The sequence below is a fragment of the Podarcis melisellensis genome (assembly GCF_964234715.1).
Source record: "Podarcis melisellensis genome assembly, chromosome: 6".
Taxonomy (NCBI): domain Eukaryota; kingdom Metazoa; phylum Chordata; class Lepidosauria; order Squamata; family Lacertidae; genus Podarcis; species Podarcis melisellensis.
The window spans coordinates 72,716,149-72,734,365 of NC_138538.1; the positions used below are offsets into that span (position 1 = coordinate 72,716,149).

General features: G+C 45.9%; 1 protein-coding gene across 1 annotated transcript in view; it reads left to right on the top strand.

Annotated features, from left to right (window-relative positions):
• Window positions 1–8,923: 8,923 nt before the first annotated feature.
• The window catches only part of PLPPR5 (phospholipid phosphatase related 5), a 93,587-nt gene continuing 84,293 nt past the window's right edge, over window positions 8,924–18,217 (top strand). Inside the window, exon 1 of the mRNA XM_081914293.1 lies at window positions 8,924–10,204. Within this exon, the coding sequence (XP_081770419.1) occupies window positions 9,929–10,204 (276 nt within the window). The 5' untranslated portion in view covers window positions 8,924–9,928. The remainder of the gene's footprint in view (window positions 10,205–18,217) is intronic.

Genomic DNA, 18,217 nt, shown 5'->3' on the forward strand with positions numbered 1-18,217 from the left:
ATACGTGGTGCCAGCATGGTGTAATGGTTAAGAGCGGTGGACTCGTAATCTGGTGAACTGGGTTCGCATCCCCGCTCCTCCACATGCAGCTGCTGGGTGATCTTGGGCTAGTCACACTTCTCTCTGAAGTCTCACTCACCTCACAGAGTGTTTGTTGTGGGGGAGAAAGGGAAAGGAGATTGTTCGCTGCTTTGAGACTCCCTAGAGTAGTGATAAAGCGGGATATCAAATCCAAACTCCTCCTCCTCCATACAGCCTTCAAAACATGTGCTCTGCCACTGAGCTTTGGCCCTTCCCTAAGGGGAAGAGATTGTCCTCAGTGTGTAGACAGTAGGGGTGCCTGCAGGTGGAGATGGGAAACTCCATTGTGCTAGCACTCATCCTTGGAGTAGCCTTACTATTCAGTTGAATGCAACCCATAAGAAGCTGCCTTACGCCAAGTCAAATGCTGGTCCGTCTAACTCCAGCATTTCAGACAGGAGTCTTTCCTCAGCCTTACCTGGAGATACCAGGATTGAAGCTAGGACATTTTGCATTAAAAGCATGTGCTCAACCACCTAGCTCCAGTCCTTCCTTGCCAAAACAGGTGATTGTTTTACCAAACAACTGATTCATGAGCAGCATGGTAAGTTAACATGTGGTAAAGGGTCATTTGTATTTGCTCTTACACATTTGCAGCAGTGTGCAGGATTCCTTTGTTCCCCCTAGGAAACATTTCAATCCCTGCTTTCTTTCTTTTTTAAGGAACAAAAGAGTGACAATTTCAACTCCTTTGTGCTATCACTAATTTTGCGCAATCTATGTGTGTCTTTTTCCCCGTTGAGCATTCATGCACAGCGCCACTCTTTGCTTCTTGTTCATCAGAGTCGCTCCGAGAGCTTTGAAAGCATTAATTACTTTAGTCATTTAATCAAGTGCTAAACAGCCGATGGGCTGAGATTGTGACTCAATATACCAATCACAATCGAGTTCACTGCCACCTCGTGTCCTCCCGCCCCCGTCTTTTCCGATTTCTCTGCTGTTCCTCATTCTCTGCTCAGGCTCTGCACAAGCTTCCCAAGCTCTTGGGAGAAGAGGGAGGCAGGATTTGCAGTGGGAAAAATATTGGAGGTAGCTGCAAAAAAGGATTTCCTCTGACTGGTTCACTGGAAGTTCAGTCCCATTTCATTCCCACCAACAGCAGGTGCTGCAATCGGAGTCCTGCTTCAGTTCATAGAATCATAGCATTGTAGAGTTGGAAGGGACCTCAATGGTCATCTAGTCCAACCCCCCTGAAATGCGGGGATCTCAGCTAAAGCATCCATGACAGACAGCCATTCAACCTCTACTTGAAAACCTCCACTGAAGGAGCCTTCAGAGGGAGACCATTCCACTGTCAAACAGCTCTTATTGTCAGAAAGTTAATCCTGATGTTTAGTTGGAATCTCCTTTCTTGTACAGTGGTACCTTGGGTTACAGACACTTCAGGTTATAGACGCTTGGGGTTACAGACTCTGCTAACCCAGAAATAGTACCTCAGGTTAAGAACTTTGCTTCAGGATAAGAACAGAAATCACATGGCGGCGGCCTGGCAGCAGCAGGAGGCCCCATTAGCTAAAGTGGTGCTTCAGGTTAAGAACAATTTCAGGTTAAGAACGGACCTCCAGAACGAATTAAGTTCTTAACCCAAGGTGCCACTGTAAATTGAAGCCATTGGTTCAAGTCCTGCCCTCCTGAGTAGGAGAAAACAAGTTTGTTCCCTTGAGGTATTTGAAGATGGCTGTCATCTCTCCTCTCAGTCTCCTTTTCTTCAGGCGAAACATACCCAGCTCCTTCAACTTCTGCTCATAAGGCTTGGTTTCCAGACCTTCCCAGGTTGATGAGCCCCATCTGCCCCTTCAGCACATGCAGAAACCACCTTCTTGACTGTTGGACTAACTCTTGGTCTCGTCCGCTTAATCCACTGGAGCCTGTCTTCACATGCAGGGGAAGTCCCTAACTCACCGAGGGCAATGGGGTAAGTGTATGAGTAGGAACAAGCTTCCTGTACAAAGGTAACATTTACATTCACTGACCCTCTCACTTTTGCCTCTGGCCCCGCCCACCACTGGCATGTGGTCTCCAGAAATTTGTCCTGAAGGGGAGATGGCCCTAAGTCTGAGAGAGTTTTCCTGTCTTGGTCTACTGCCCCATTCTTGTCTTATCTTTCTTTCTTTCTTTCAAATTTTTTAAATTACTTTTCCAAATTTATAACAAACGAATAAAAAAGAACATAAAAAAACAAAAACAAACAACAAACAAACATTTATTCCAGCTGTAATAGTTCCACTTTTGTTAACATTGTTGGGTGACTTCCTCGAATCCGCCTGGCTGAGTTTCCATATAAATCATTGCAGCAGTTTTCCAAAACTATTTTCACTAAGATCTATTTAATCAATTAACATCTTTCTTTCTTTTCATTTTAACTTTTAACATAGTATTCTACAACATCACATATTTAAATCCTAGGCCTATCTGATACTTACATGTAATTCTATTTAAGATATCTTAACATATCTAGCTAAGTAGTCTTTGAATTTCTTCCATTCCTCTTGGTCCTCCTCCTCCTCCTTCTGGTCGCGGACTCTTCCAGTCAGGTCGGCTAGCTCCCAAAAGTCCATCATCTTCATCTGCCATTCCTCCACTGTTGCTACTTCTTTTAATTTCCAATTTTTGGCCAACAAAATTCTAGCTGCAGTTGTGGCATACAAAAACAATCTGACATATTTCTTGGGCAATTCCAAACCTGTTATTCCAAGCTGAAAGGCTTCTGGTTTCTTAATAAATGTATATTTCAACATTTTTTCCCCAATTCATTATAAATCTTTCCCCAGAAGTCTTTCACCTTGGGACACATCCACCACATATGGTGAAAGGTACCTTCTTTTTCTTTACATTTCCAACATAAGTTGTCACTCTTGTGGTAGAACTTTGCTAGTTTTACAGGGGTTAAGTCATTCTTGTCTTATCTTTTGGCTTCCATACTATGAGTAGATTTTGCTCTCCTCTTCCAGTTGTAAGATTTGGTTTCCAGGCAGACAAAGATGGCTGAGACTCTGTGGCTGCTCTGTTGTGGATCTTGACATGTTCAGTTTGTTTTAAAATTTTGTTTCTAACCTTTATGATTCCGAGGGGCAGGGATCACTTAGGGAACAACGTGATTGGAATTCAAACATAGGAACTGGTACAACAGACAATTAAGCTTTTTTTTTTCTTTGCTGGTATGTATGCTTGTAAGCCAATGTTTTCACTACTAGACCTTAGTAAATGTCACTTCGGATCTCAATTAACTGGTGATCAGTTCCAAACATCCTAAGACCTGCCACTTCTCATCGCACTTTAGAAATTGCACAAATGGCATTGCAGAAGCAGCACAACATGCCTGCAAGCTAAATGCCATTAAAGAGGGAAGTAAATAAGTTCATAGCCTGGACTCTGGGTGATTGGCTGCTCTGCAACTGAAAACAATGTTTCTTTTTTTAATTTGACGTTTGTTGATGCTATCGAAAGGTTCTGAAATTCAAGCTCTTTGAAAGGAAGCATCCAGGCCAGAGTATAAGAAAGCTCAAAGTTGGAGACAACAATAATACACAGAACTATATTCCATCAGATTCATAATTCCATATCTACAGTAGTGCATCAGAATTTCTGCATACAAGCACAGTGGGGACTCCATTTACAAAGAAATTTCTTACTAATGCCTTATTTACCCTCAAGTTGAAATTAGTTACAGCAGTTACCGAATAAAATAGATGCATGCAGGACTCAAAATTAAACAACAATAATGGAAAACATCATCACAAAATAGTCAACTCAGACAATCAGGTTGACGGTTTGCGTAAATGTTAGTATCACCCTGTATTTATTAATGGAGACCACGCATGAGAACCAAGTGACCTATACAACATCACTTTGCTATATGCTATTACCATTAGCATTTGGGGAGGTCACATTTTCCCCACCCAAAGGCTTGCACAGCTGTTTGTTGCAGCCAAGCTCCCCAGACAAATAGTGCCTTTAGGGCTGGCCAGAGGCTGCTTCCTAGGCCCTTGTGGGGCAGTGGGAGGAGACACCTCTCTTTGGGGCAGGGGGGCAGATCAGAGACCAGGGGTGGCAGCAGTAATTGCCCAGAGGACTCCCAAGGAGATGGGAGAGGAGAGGAGGCTGAGGGAATACTCCACAAGGGAGGGTGTTTGAAAAAGGCTGAGAGGCTACTGGCTCTGCAGGCAAGGGGTGACACATCTGGGCTCCTGAACCCCACAGGGGTGCCGGAGAAAGAATGGAGTTCATCAAGGAAGCTGTGGACTCAAAAAAGTTGAAAACCTCTGTACTAAGGGAATACCTGTGAATTATGGATAGGTAGCCGTGTTGGTCTGCCATAGTCAAAACAAAAAAAATCCTTCCAGTAGCACCTTAAAGACCAACTAAGTTAGTTCTTGGTATGAGCTTTCGTGTATCTGAAGAAGTGTGCATGCACACGAAAGCTCATACCAAGAACTAACTTAGTTGGTCTTTAAGGTGCTACTGGAAGGATTTTTTTTTTGTTTTACCTGTGAATTATAAACTTTACCATTATAAACTTTACCATTACAGATCTCCACAGTCCAGCCTTAGCTGCACCACTGCATACAGAACACACCCAATAGTTTCCTACCAGAGGATTCTAGTCCATTTATGCTAGGAGTCAAGCATGAAAAAAGGCATGCAGAAAGCCAGACTCTTTCATTGCTTCAGATATGTTGGACACACCTCTTCAACTGTGCCATCCTGTGTTGTCGAATACATGGGAGTCTGGCCCTGAGCCACTGGTCTTCTATACACTGGCCTTTTTCAAACTAGTGCCCTCTAGATGTCATTGACTCCAATTCCCATCAGCCAATGGTGAGGGGTGATGGGATCTATAGTCCAACCTGTAGGAGGGCAGCAGGTTGGGGAATGGTGATCTGTGTGCTCATAGGTAAAGTGGCTGGAATGTTTTTTGACTAAGAGGTCTAGTGAAGTTTATTTAAGCAGTCTCTCTCCCTCCCTTTAAGAATGCAGATTTCCTATTCTGGAAGAACAACTTTCTCTGTAAGAACATACAAGTGAGCCGAGGACAGTTATATGTTCGGAAATGTTTGCTGCACCTGTCTACTTGCATTTTTTCATCAATGAAAACTTTATTGCTTTTTCAGCACACTGTCTTCCTTAAGTAAGGTGCACAACAGCTGCTTGTCAGCATCTGGTTCTTCTGAGCTACGGTTAAGTGCAACTGAATGTTGGAATAGGTGACCTGCATAAATTTAGGTTTGCCCTTTCGTATTCAGAAACTGTGCTTGAAGACGGGAAGGGGAGCTTCGCTCAACTTGCCTTGCCCTGTCAAAGCTTGAGCAGCGCAATTGTAGCCAGGTGTACTTTGAAGTAAGTCCTACTGAATTCAATACGTCTCTCACCCAGGATAGTGCAGTTAGGACTGCAGCCTTAGTGACTTGGGAAACTTGGCAAGATCCTGCGGTTCTTGTAGTGGCTGCCGTGAATATTCTACTTCAACTTGCAAGACACATCCCAATGATTAATTCAGCTCATTAGGAAGCAAGCTTACCTAGCTTATGCATGGCACAGCACAACGCTGCTTATGTGAATGGCCTGGGGGGATATAATGCCTCTCCCTTTAAATAGATAAACAGGAGTGCTTTTTTGCATTGCGTTATTCAACTAACCGGGCTAGATGGGGACATAAAGAAATACTATGGAAAACTAGGTATTTCAGAAATCCAAGAGGCAGGCAGTTTTGAATTTTTATTGCAATTCTGCAAACACTTTCCGCTTCCATATTTTGTGTTTTACTACCAGTTAAGCAATTGTTTAATAAAACATCTGATTTTTAGTAGCCAGCATTTGACTTTTTAAAAAATGCACTAAAGTTTTTCCTCTTGATAATATCAAGAAGGCAGTCCTGTATAAGGAAGTTTTTAATGTTTTAGTATGCTTTTATATTTGTTGGAAGCCACCCAGAGTGGCAGGGGCTACCCAGTCAGATGGGCAGGGTACAAATAAAATAATGATAATGATAACGATGATAGATTTATTTGAATTGGGAGAATGTTTCGCTTCATTCTTCCATAGCAATCATTCAATCCTTGGCTGTTCCCCCACCTCTCTGAGGCTGTGCATGCATACACACACACACAGGACCCCTGGACGGTTAAGTCCAGTCAAAGGTGACTATGGGGTTGCAGCGCTCATCTCACTTTCAGGCTGAGGGAGCTGGTGTTTGCCCACAGACAGCTTTCTGCGTCATGTGGGCAGCATGACTAAACCACTTCTAGCGCAACTGAACACCATGACAGAAACCAGAGTGCATGGAAATGCTGTTTACCTTTTTGCCACAGTGGTACCTATTTATCTACTTGCACTGGCATGCTTTCAAACTGCTAGGTTGGCAGGAGCTGGGATTCAAATCGCAATCCTTCTGATTGGCAAACCCAAGAGGCTCAGTGGTTTAGACCACAGCACCACACATGTCCCAATCCTGTGCATATAGGAAGTGACTAGGAAGAGCAAACTGTCTCTCAAGCATTATGGATTTTGGAGGGGAAGTTCCACAGCTGTCACCGGAAGTACTGGTGGGCATAGTTGCTCCTGTGGCATCACATTGGCAAACTCTGATGTAGGGTAGCAATTGTGGCAGTGGGAGAGGGATAGCTGGAGAGCTGCAAATTCAAAGAGTCCATGTAGTGAAGGGAAAAGTAAATGTAGTGAGGGAAATTGTCCCTCTTTGTATGAAATCAGTACAACCTACATTAGAAAGCTCAGGTCATGCTCTCTTTAATGTTCTCTTTAATTCAATAGCTAGATATTTGGGAAGTTCTTTTCACAGGGTTGATAAAGGACCTGCCTTTTCTCCAGTCCGATAAAAAGAATTTCGAAAAGAAATTCCACACAGCTACTGACATTGTAAGTCGCCTCAGAAACATACACCAGAGATGCCATTGGCAGCGTTTGTGTGTATGCTAACTGTTGACCCCCAGGAAAGTTTGCCACATTAGCCACAAACCCAAGCATAGCAAAAACGTAATTGTTCCAGGACAAAACCAGTATTAATGTTCCATCAAGGCCAGACTTTCACGGTAGTTAATATTCCATAGATATGCCTATGAGAATATTTTATTCTGAACCTGCAGTCCCATAGAATACATTGCATGATTCCCCCCCCCCCCGTAAGTCACTTGTGCATAGAAAACTGCATGACTCTCACTGCACTGCACTGGCTTCTGGTGGAGTACAGGGTCAGGTTTAAGGTGCTGGTTTTGACCTTTAAAGTCCTATGCAGCCTAGGCCTAGGACCCACGTACCTACGGGACCGCCTCTCCTGGTATGCCCTGTGGAGGACCTTAAGGTCCACAAATGACAACATTTTGGAGGTCCCAGGTTGCAAGGTGGTTAGATTGGTCTCAACTAGGGCCAGGGCCTTTTCAGTACTGGCCCCAACTTGGTGGAACGCTCTGTCACAAGAGACTAGGGCCCTGCGGGACTTGACATCTTTCCGCAGGGCCTGCAAGACAGAGCTGTTCCGCCTGGCCTTTGGTTTGGCCTGACCCTTATGTTTCCCTCCCCTTATGGTTTTGATCTATGGGCTACTTTTAAAATGAGGCTGCATTTTAAATTGCATTTTAACCTGTATTTTAAATTGGTCCCCCCCCCATTATGTTTTTACTGTAATTTTACTGGTGTTAGCTGCCCTGAGTCTGACTCTGGCCGGGGAGGGTGGGGTATAAATATTTATTATTATTATTATTATTATTATTATTATTATTATTATTATTATTTGTTATGTGTGATGGATACACATGTAGATCCATTCCACCAGTGACACTATGTGACAACCTTATCCTGGAGATATGCAGCCCCCCCTCCAGGGAATTGATGTCAGCGCAGGACATTTATCTTGTATGAAAATAGCTGCATTGATAAATAAAGTATTAAGCAGTTTCAGTGGCTCAGCTACACTGTCTCATATGCAACTGTTGCATCCACTAGTGTTGAGGGAACAGAGAGGAAAACCTTACACACATACAAACAGACAAAAATACACACACTGCAATACTCAAGCAATTGCCATCCCAAATGTAGCATGCAGTTTTCCAGTGGAAGAGGATTGACTCTGTAGCAGTGGCTGCATTCACATTATACCTTCAAAGCGCATACCTCAAAGAACGATAGGAACTGTAGTTTACCTCACACAGAGCTGCACCCTTAAACTACAGTTCCCAACGATTCTTTGAGGGGAGAAACGTGCTTTAACAGCATACTGAGAACTCTTTGTGTGCCCTTTGTTTATTCAGTATCCCAACCCTTCTTCCATCATGAAATTCAAGGAGGCACACAAGGAGATTCTGGGTGGCTTCTCATCCAGGTACTGGCCAAACCTAGGAGATTTCTGGGTTGTCACTATTTTCAGGTAGGACTGGATCATGTTTTGGCGAGCCCAGGTTGCACAGTGACTGCTGACTGGAGATTTTGGGGCTTTTTGCGATAAGGAAAGTGAGGAGGGGAATGCGCTAGAAAATGTGGGTGCTTTGATGGAACACCATCTAACCGCAGATCAGTAGTGCTGCTGAAGCCAGAGCGATGCTAGATGAAGTTGTGGCTTTTCCCGTTGGGCAGCCCTTCTGTCGTTTGCACCAGTTTGCATAAGAAGCCTCTCAAGATGGTTGGATTCTGAGAAGCGTCTCTTGTGTTTCTAAGCAGCTAGTACGAGCTGGGAGCCAGCTGCAAGGCCAGAGCTTGCAAGCAGCTAGTTCTCAAAGCAGGAGGAGGTGGAAGAGAAGGAGCTATATATATTATATATATATAATATATTACACACATGGGAAGCTGATGCTTCGATTGACGAGCACGGGGGAGTTACTGCTTCCGCTTTTTTCTTTAAGGGGGAAAAAAGCCACACACAACCAAAAATCCTTAATAGGGGAGGAAAGACGCGAGCGAGAAGGAAGCGCCTTTTCAAAATCCACCCACCTCTCTCCCCACCCCCTCCAGCTCTCCGGCAGCCTTGGAAACGGCATTTGCGCTGCCTCCGCCGCTGCGTTCGGGCAGGGACCGGTTCAAAGCAAGGCAAGGGATTAAGCGCAGGGCGAGCTTTTCGCAGGCGCGGGGGCAGCCAGCGGAGAGGCGCCGGGGGGCCGCATCCCCGCGGCGAAGGATGGAACTTTGAGCGCGCCGGGGGCAAGGAATCCGGTCCTGGAGTGGAAAGGATCCCTCCGATCGTCTCCAAGGCTTGTTGGATCCAAGTCTCCAGTCTGAGGGATTTATTTAACTGGGGTTTTTTTTGGAACGACTTACTGATATTATTATTATTTTTTTGCACGCAGGCAAATCTGCAAAGAGGAGACTTCCGTGCGCCTGCAGGGGGCTGGGTCTACTACCCACTCTGATCTATACGGGACGCTGCGGGATTAAAGGACCGGCGACACCCCACCCCCCCCAAATCTCCCCCAGTGGTCGCAGCGGAGGGCTGTGCGCGCGCGCGCCGCGACCCGCTTCCCCAGCGCGCGGTTGCTGCGCTCTCCTGCCTCGCTCGGAACGTCTTGGAGAGCTGCCGCGGACGGAGCGCGCTTAGGCGCCCCTCCCCAGCCCCTCCAGCGGCGCCCGGGGCTCCGCCTGCCGCGGGGGAAGCCCGTGCTGGTTGCCTCCATCACTCCCCCGGAGGGGCCTTGCCCCACGTGCGCGATCCTGCGCCCAGGACCTCGCCGCCTCCGCCCCTTGCCATCCATGCGCTCGGCCGTGCGCCCGGACGCCTGTGGTCCTCTTCTTCTTCCTGCTCCTGCCTGGGACTAAGGCGCCTCCTCCTTCCCCCGGTGGATGCCTCCGGGAAGCGGGCGGAGCGCGCAGCCGGGGAGGGGGGCTGCCGCTGCCGCCGCCGGAGTACATGCCAGTGCCCTCTCCTCCTGCTCCTCCTCCACCTCCTGCTGCTGCCGCTGCTGCTGCTCTTCTCACCAGAATGCTTTACTTCCAGATGGTGATCATGGCAGGGACTGTGATGCTGGCTTATTACTTCGAGTACACCGACACCTTCTCGGTCAACGTGCAGGGCTTCTTCTGCTACGAGAGCGCCTATCGCAAGCCTTACCCGGGCCCGGAGGAGAGCAGCGCGGTGCCCCCCGTGCTCCTCTACTCGCTGGCGGCCGGGGTGCCCGTGCTGGTGGTAAGCGTCGCTGTCGGCAAGCGAGGTCCCTCCCCTCTGCCTCTCCCACCCTCTCGGTCTGTCCCCCTTTTTCTGGCACACCCCCACCCCCGGGAAATATATACAGTATATGCTTTTCGCCTTTTAAGTTGCTCAACTTGTTGACGAGGTGTCAGGAGGGCACAGGGGTGCCAACTTGAAGAAAATTTGGGGTGGGGGAGGCAGGTAAGCCCCATCCCACATAATCGATCACATGACGGGGCACACCCACACCATTGGAATGCCAATGCCTATCAACTTTGGGGAGGCCCTCAAATATTTTATTGGGGGACGGGAAGGCAAAGGGACCTCAGCCCCTAGGAGTTGGCACCTATGGGAGGGCACAAGGAGGGAGCAATAAATTGAGGGGGGTGGAATCCACTGTCAGTGGGTCAGTTGTTTGGGGGTAAGAAATCCTCTTTCATGCTATGCCTTGTTAGTATTTTGAGTGCTGGAATATTATCCAACATTCTTGCACTTCTGTTCCTTTATTGGGATCAGATAGCACAACCCCTTTTTTTTGCTTGAGTCCAAATTTGCTCCCTGGTGCCTTTGAGATGGGTTCAGCAATTGGGCCACCAGTTGGACTCTCTCATTTGGGGAGGGGGCTCTCCACTCTTCTCAGCCATTTTCTAAGGACAGCTAGTTGAGAGAGGGCCTTCGGGTTTTCAGAAAAGCCAGATTCAGTGCTAGGCTGTTTCGGAGAAGGAATAGTGCCTCCCCTGCCCCCATCCTTCTTTTAAAAACCCAACCCAACCCTGACATGATTTTTGTTTGGCTCCATTCAAAGCATGTGTTAGTCACAGATCTGGTGGGTAGCATTCTGGAGGAGACCAGTTGCTGATAATAGCCACATGTTAATATTTCAGCCAACGAAGAAAAAAAAAAAAGACAAGCTTGGTTATTTCTGACAGTAGATTGCTATTTAAAATGGAGCAGGTGCTTCTTCTGATTTCTGCCTAGTACATTTAAGAGATATACGGTGTGGCACGTGGCATGATGTGCAAGTGAAATCCTAAAAACCTGCTACTTATATGTGGTTTTCTGTACATATCTTTTTTAAAAATAGAAGTAATCACACACACACACACACACACACACACAGATATGTGGCTGTGTTGTAATGCAGTTCAGCTGGGTTCTCAGCTGGGGGCTGGGGAAGAATATCAGCAGCAAAGCAACAAAACATCTGCCTTTAAACGGCTCAGTGTACAAGTTGTAATGTCAGCTGACAAAAGCATTAGCATCATTTAATAATCCTTGACCATATTGAACAGATGAACAGAAAGGGGAGTGTGTGGCTGTTAGGGCTGGATTATATATAGACATGAACGCACACATGCGTGTGTGTACACACACACACACACACACACACACACACACACACACACACAGATACTGCATAGAATTAGTCTTGTTCTCGAATCTGCTGAATTCCCCCTTGGTAGCAGTAAATATTAAGGCCATAAAGATGAATGGTAATATTTTGGAATTTGCAGTTTAATAAAGCAATGGTCTCATCGGAAATTCTGAATGGAAAACTAAAACTCAGAGAGAATTTCCTTTCTATCACAGCAGGGCTTTGCTTAGGAGTCTCTTTAATTATAAATCAATCACATTTGCAACCCTGTGAGTCTTCAGAGTGATTTTAAACCTGAGAGCCAACTTATGCCCTAATCAAGAAATAATTGAAGCCGGGGCTGGCACAGGTTGCCTCCAGAGCGTTGGATAGAATGATATTGTGCTTTTCTCAGGCCAAGAAGAACTGGAAATGGGAAAACTTTTTGAGTACCCTTCCAAAAAGACACACACAAAAACTTAATGTTTTAAACTATGCAACTGCCTGCCCTCTTTTTAAAAGCTTCTTTGCTTTTCAGTTTCAACACACACACACACAACAAACAACCCCCATATACCTCCCACCCCCAAGAAACATTCCATGCATCTACACATTAAGTGATAACAGCTGAACATTAAGCAGGGTTCTACTATAGTTTTGTGTTGATTTTAGCAGCTAAGGATCTTCGCTTCTTAACAGAGAGTGACATAATAAAGTTTGCTTGCATTGTAGGATGGGTCAAAGAAGGGAAAGCATTTGACTGTAAAAATGTCACCTGCTGACACTGAAGTAAAAGAGACTTAAGGTTGCAATCCTGTGCACGTTTACTTGGGAGCAAGCAACACTGAACTCTGTGGGACTTACTTGAGTAAGCATGCTTTGGATTGTGATGTAAGTCAGTTCCTTACATGGGGTGCAGGGAGGTGGCGGGGCAGGGGAAAAAATAGAATATTAGCCCATAATTCCCATAGGGCACTGGGCTATTTTTTAAAATGTAAGGTAAGCTGAAATCTACTTCCACCAGATACGTGAAATGTAATTAACAGCAGGTATGTGATGGACACCACTGTTGCCGGTGTCAGCAAAAAAACTCAAAGGCATTGCATACTGAAGGTGTCATTTTCCTAATACATTTGGCCCCTTATAGGAACCCTTTAGCAAGTCCATGAGGGCAAAAGATTCTTGCATTGCAAGAGGTTGCACTAGAGGACCCTCGTGTTCCCTACCAACTCTACAGTACTGTGATTCTATGAATGTACAGTGCCTTTGCATTAAATGTATTGGAGCAATTAGGGACCCTATTTTTCTCTGCAGATGATTATTTTTGTATCCATGTGAGTGCAGTACGGATCCAGCGGTATGTAGTGCAGATGTTATTTTGTTAGCTTGGCTTCATTAGGTAGGCAGGGGAATCTAGGTATGAAGTTCCAAGAATGGAGAGGATCGTGATAAATCACCAGTCAAGACCTCCATACATCTAAAACACTCTGCCTTGGATCCTCAGTAATCCACACTGGATTTGTGGCCGTATCTGCATCATCCCAACGTGGTTTGGAAAGAAGGAAGTTCACAGCTGCTTTTGCGTGGCTGTGCGCTTCTGGATTATTACCCCAGTCCACAGAATTTCACAAGCAGAGTCAGCGGTACCTACATGACTGCATCTCTGCATATTCACCTGTGGAAGAGGCAATTGCTGATTGGCTGGAGCGGCACAAGTTTAGAAGGGGATGCTGGGTTCAAAACAGTCAAGAAACACTGCCTGTGACCTGTCTATGATTGGTCCCATTGATTATACATTTGAGTTTGGCACCTTTAGAGCTTTCTGCACAGATCGCTCTTTTCAGCCATTCCCGATACAGGCATCTCGTATCGAAAGAGATGGCATGAAAGAAAGAAAGAGGACAAATGGGGGAATAAACCTCCTTTTAATTAGCTGCATCACATGACTGTCACTGCATCCAATACACATTGGCTGCCAGACTTGTTTCCCAAGATACAAGATATTAATTTTTAAGGAGATTTGCGGTCCAGTTAAATATTCATTACACACTTCTATTTGGCAAGATTGTTTAAAAAGTGGCCGTTAGATACATTTTCTCCTCCTCATTTATCTTCCCAAATGCCTTGTTGCAAGCAGGAAACAGCATTGCGTGGCCAGGAGAAGACCCTCCTGACCCCAGGCGACTCCCAGGTGGAATAATGACTCGTGACACGTATTATAGGATTAGAATTGGCCACAACTTTATTAAACTTTCAGATGCAGGAAGACCTTGGCTTAGGCACTGGGCGTTTATCCCTCCCGGATAGCCGGGGATCTGGGGCACATCAGGGTTAATCAATCTATCTGGGGATTGGGCTGGCTCTGGAAGATGTATGTTTAAGCAGAGAGCCCGCCCCCCATGTCTCCATCAAGCAGGGGAGAACACTGATAATATTTCAACGTATGGCCAGTGACTCCCCTCAACACAATCCCTTTACAGGGAACCCTGGGACCACCGCCACGGGGGTGGTGGTGTATCACAGCTTCACGCCCCCCCCCCAGTGAAGATAGACTAAAGGAATCCTCCCAAGGCCTGAAACTGCCAAAGTTGTGGCGTTTTGCTATGGGGACAGCGAAACCTGCAAATGCAGGGAAATTCCTTCCCGGTCCTTTAACAGCAACCATTGTTAAGACCATAGCAGCACCCACATGCCTGTAAATAAGATGTTAACCTGCAATAAAAGTCCTAAACTAAGGGAGGGTAGGGCGGGAGAAACTCTGGAGCCGACTGAGGACTCCCAGGTAGGTTACACCCTCTATTGTGCCAAAAGGGCTGTCCTTACCTGGTCCATTTCCCTGGCTACGCCTCCCATGCTGCGATTGGTTCTTTGAGCTGAGGTTAGGCAGAAACCTCTAGGTTTGCAACTAGGGGAGGCGGTCCAGGATTGTTTTGCTGGAAGTTGCGTTGGATCAGGGGTGCCACGCAAATAGCGCCCTCCATTTGATGTGGAGAGTGGTCATTATGTATTCATCAGCTATGTAAAACATATAGCAGAGAAATGGCTCTATCTGATTATTCTACCTATCCCCAGGTGTGCTGGGTTGGGCCTCATGGGGGGCTGTTATGCATGCATGACATCACACATGTGACACCCCATCTTCCATCAGGCCATGCCTGCTGGGACATATAGGCACCTGCTGGGATACTTTGGTGATCATGGGGGGAGGGAGGGCGAAAATTGCCCTCTAAGCCTCCTGCCCAGTGCGCTGGCATTTGCCTAGGGGCAGCGGGGGATTAAAACTGGCACACACACTAGTTACGGTATCTCTTGCTTGGATTACTGCAATGCGCTCTACGTGGGGCAACCTTTGAAGGTGACACGGAAACTACAACTAATCCAGAATGCGGCAGCTAGACTGGTGACTGGGAGCAGCCGTCGAGACCATGTAACACCAGTCTGGAAAGATCTACATTGGTTCCCAGTACGTTTCCGAGCATAATTCAAAGTGTTGGTGCTGACCTTTAAAGCCCTAAACGGCCTTGATCCAGTATACCGGAAGGAGCATCTCCACCCCCATTGTTCTGCCCGGACACTGAGGTCCAGCTCCAAGGGCCTTCTGGCAGTTCCCTCATTGCAAGAAGCCAGGAAACCAGGCAGAGGGTCTTCTCGGTAGTGGCACCCGCCCTGTGGAACACCCTCCCATCAGATGTCAAAGAGAAGAACAACTACCAGACCTTTAGAAGGCATCTGAAGGCAGCCCTGTATTTTAATACTTTGTTGGAAGCTGCCCAGAGTGGCTGGGGAAACCCAGCCAGATGGGCGGGGTATAAGTAATAAATTATTATTAATAATATTATTATTATTACACAGAGAAACTCCCCTTCCCTCCACCAACACCTTCCCTTATACCCAAGTCATTTAGTACAGACAGGAGTCCCTTCATTTTTCTCTGCCTTTAGAAACAGCTAATTCAAATAGTGTGATGGACTAGTGCAGCTGTTGTTGTTTTACCCCACCCATGTGGCTGGGTTTCCCCAGCCACTCTGGGCAGCTTACAGCATATCTGAAAACATAATAAAAACATCAAGCATTAAAAAGCTCCTGAAACAGGGCTGCCTTCAAATGTCTTCTAAAAGTTGTGTAATTCTTTTATCTCCTTGACATCTGATGGGAGGGCGTTCCATAGGGAGGGCACCACTACTGAGAAGGCCCTCTGCCTGCTTCCCTGAAACTTTGATTCTCACAGTGAGGGAACCAGCAGACGACCCTGGGAGGAGGACCTCAGTGTCTGGCTGAACGATGGGGGTGGAAACGTATAGAGAGGTGTGCATTAGTAATCTTTACAAACTGCCTCTGTGTCCTGAGTTATCATAGTGGCATACAACAATTGAAACTCAACCAAGTTTCACACTGAATGAAACACGTTAAAAACAGCTTTTCCACCTGGGGTGAAAGGCACCAACTTGCTTTTATCTGAGAAACTAAAGAGTTGTGCTTGAGTACAAGTGGGGTGACTGCAGAGACCCTAGTAATTGAGAAACAACCCCCTGTCTCCATATATTCATATTCTTAGTCTGTGTTGTGGTAACACTAAATGTGACATAAATACATAGGCAAGCATGAGAAACAATTTGTATGGATATTAATTCCACTCCTCAATCTTGCTTAGTGTCATTGTTATGCTTGCAAGTGAAGGAAAGTAAGTTTCCTCAGGTGATAATAATAATAATAATAATAATAATAATAATAATAATAATAATAATAATAATAAATTATTATTTATACCCCGCCCATCTGGCTGGGCTTCCCTAGCCACTCTGGGTGGCTTTCAACCAAATATTTGAGTACGAAGCCAGTTTTCTGCTACATACAAACTTGGGGAAGTATTTGTTCGAACTTTAGTTCATTAAAACAAACCAGGATCAAACTATGGTTTGATATCCTGGTTTGTCAGCTAACTAAAACAACCAAAGTTCCTTGAGATTGTCATATGTAATGAAATACTGCAGTTTAGTCAAAACGGAAAGTGGAAGCTTTCATTCTGTCATGTGAAAAGGAACCAGAGGTGCAGAATGGAAGTCTGCCGCTTGCTATGGCTCATTCCTGATAATCTAACTATAGTTTCTCTAGGTAACCATAGAGTAGTACTCAACTAGATGTGCTAGCAGAATGGAATTTTCCCCTCCCCGCCACTTCCAAATCTGCTCCATGGGGCTGGGGAACCTTCATAATAGATTTAGGGGGTGCACAGGGTGGGGGGGGGAAGAATGTTCTGCTTAAAGCTACAAACGATAGTTTAGATAAGGTGCCTTCTGGATGCCTCTGAACTCCCATCAGCCTCAGCCAGCATAGCCAGTGGCCAAGAATGTTGGGAGTTGTAATCCATCAACATCTGGAGGGCCCCACATGGGCTACCCCTGGTTTAGACAATCTTCCAAATCTTCTGTGTGTGAGACACATGAGCAGAGATAAATGAAAACCAAAGGAAAGGAAAGGGACGCAGGTGGCGCTGTGGGTAAAACATCAGCGCCTACGACTTGCTGATTGCATGGTCGGCGGTTCGAATCCCCACGGCGGGGTGCGCTCCCATCGTTCGGTCCCAGCGCCTGCCCACCTAGCAGTTCGAAAGCACCCCTGGGTGCAAGTAGATAAATAGGGACCGCTTACTGGTGGGAAGGTAAACGGCGTTTCCGTGTGCTGCACTGGCGAGCCAGATGCAGCTTTGTCACGCTGGCCACGTGACCCGGAAGTGTCTGTGGACAGCGCTGGCTCCCGGCCTCTAGAGTGAGATGAGCGCACAACCCTAGAGTCTGTCAAGACTGGCCCGTACGGACAGGGGTACCTTTACCTTTACCTTAAAGGAAAGAGTTGTGCATTTGTTGAGTAACTGCTGAGAATGGCTGTTAGCTTCCTCCTTGCTTGTACTTTTGTATGTGAGTAGCATAATTAAGACAGAGGTCTCAGCCAATTTGAGGCAAGGTCACAGGATGGAAGAGAGAGGCAGAGTCTTAAGTATGTGAGCTTCAAACAATTCTACCATTTTTTGTGTGGATCAAAATCTGTACCCCAAATTGTGCCTCGAAGGCCACCAGAAGCCAATTTGGACTGCAGAATAAGTAGCTGAGTATTTTCTTTTCTTTACTGATTGAAGTATTTAATATCTAGAGGTCATAGTCATGTTGAGATATTTTTACTTTCTCTGTTATGTCTTGAAATCTATTTCAGAAAGAAAAGGAGAACTGTCTCGCTTGATTCTCCACTGTGTGCGCTTTTCTTTGTCAAAAACATGTGAATTGTTATACAGAATTTTTTGATTCAGTTCTACTTGCAACCTTTCCTACTATGCTTCCTGGTTCTTTAGTAGGACTGCTTGCCTTTTTTGAACTCCTGCCTTTGAAAGCAGGGAAATACATGTTAGCCTAATCTTTCACCTACAGTTGAAATAATGTGTATATTACCGGTACTTTTCCAGGAGGACCGCAGTTAACCTACCAGATGTGCTACAAAAAGATGTGCCAATGGCCAACAACTTAGATGTCTTTGAAAGGGGGTTAGATAAATTCATGGAGGTCAAGGCATGATGGCTGTATGCTATCTCCAGGATCAGAAGCCTTTGAATACCAGTTTATGGGGAGCAATAGCAGGAGAGGGCTATTGTCCTCCTGTCCTGCTCG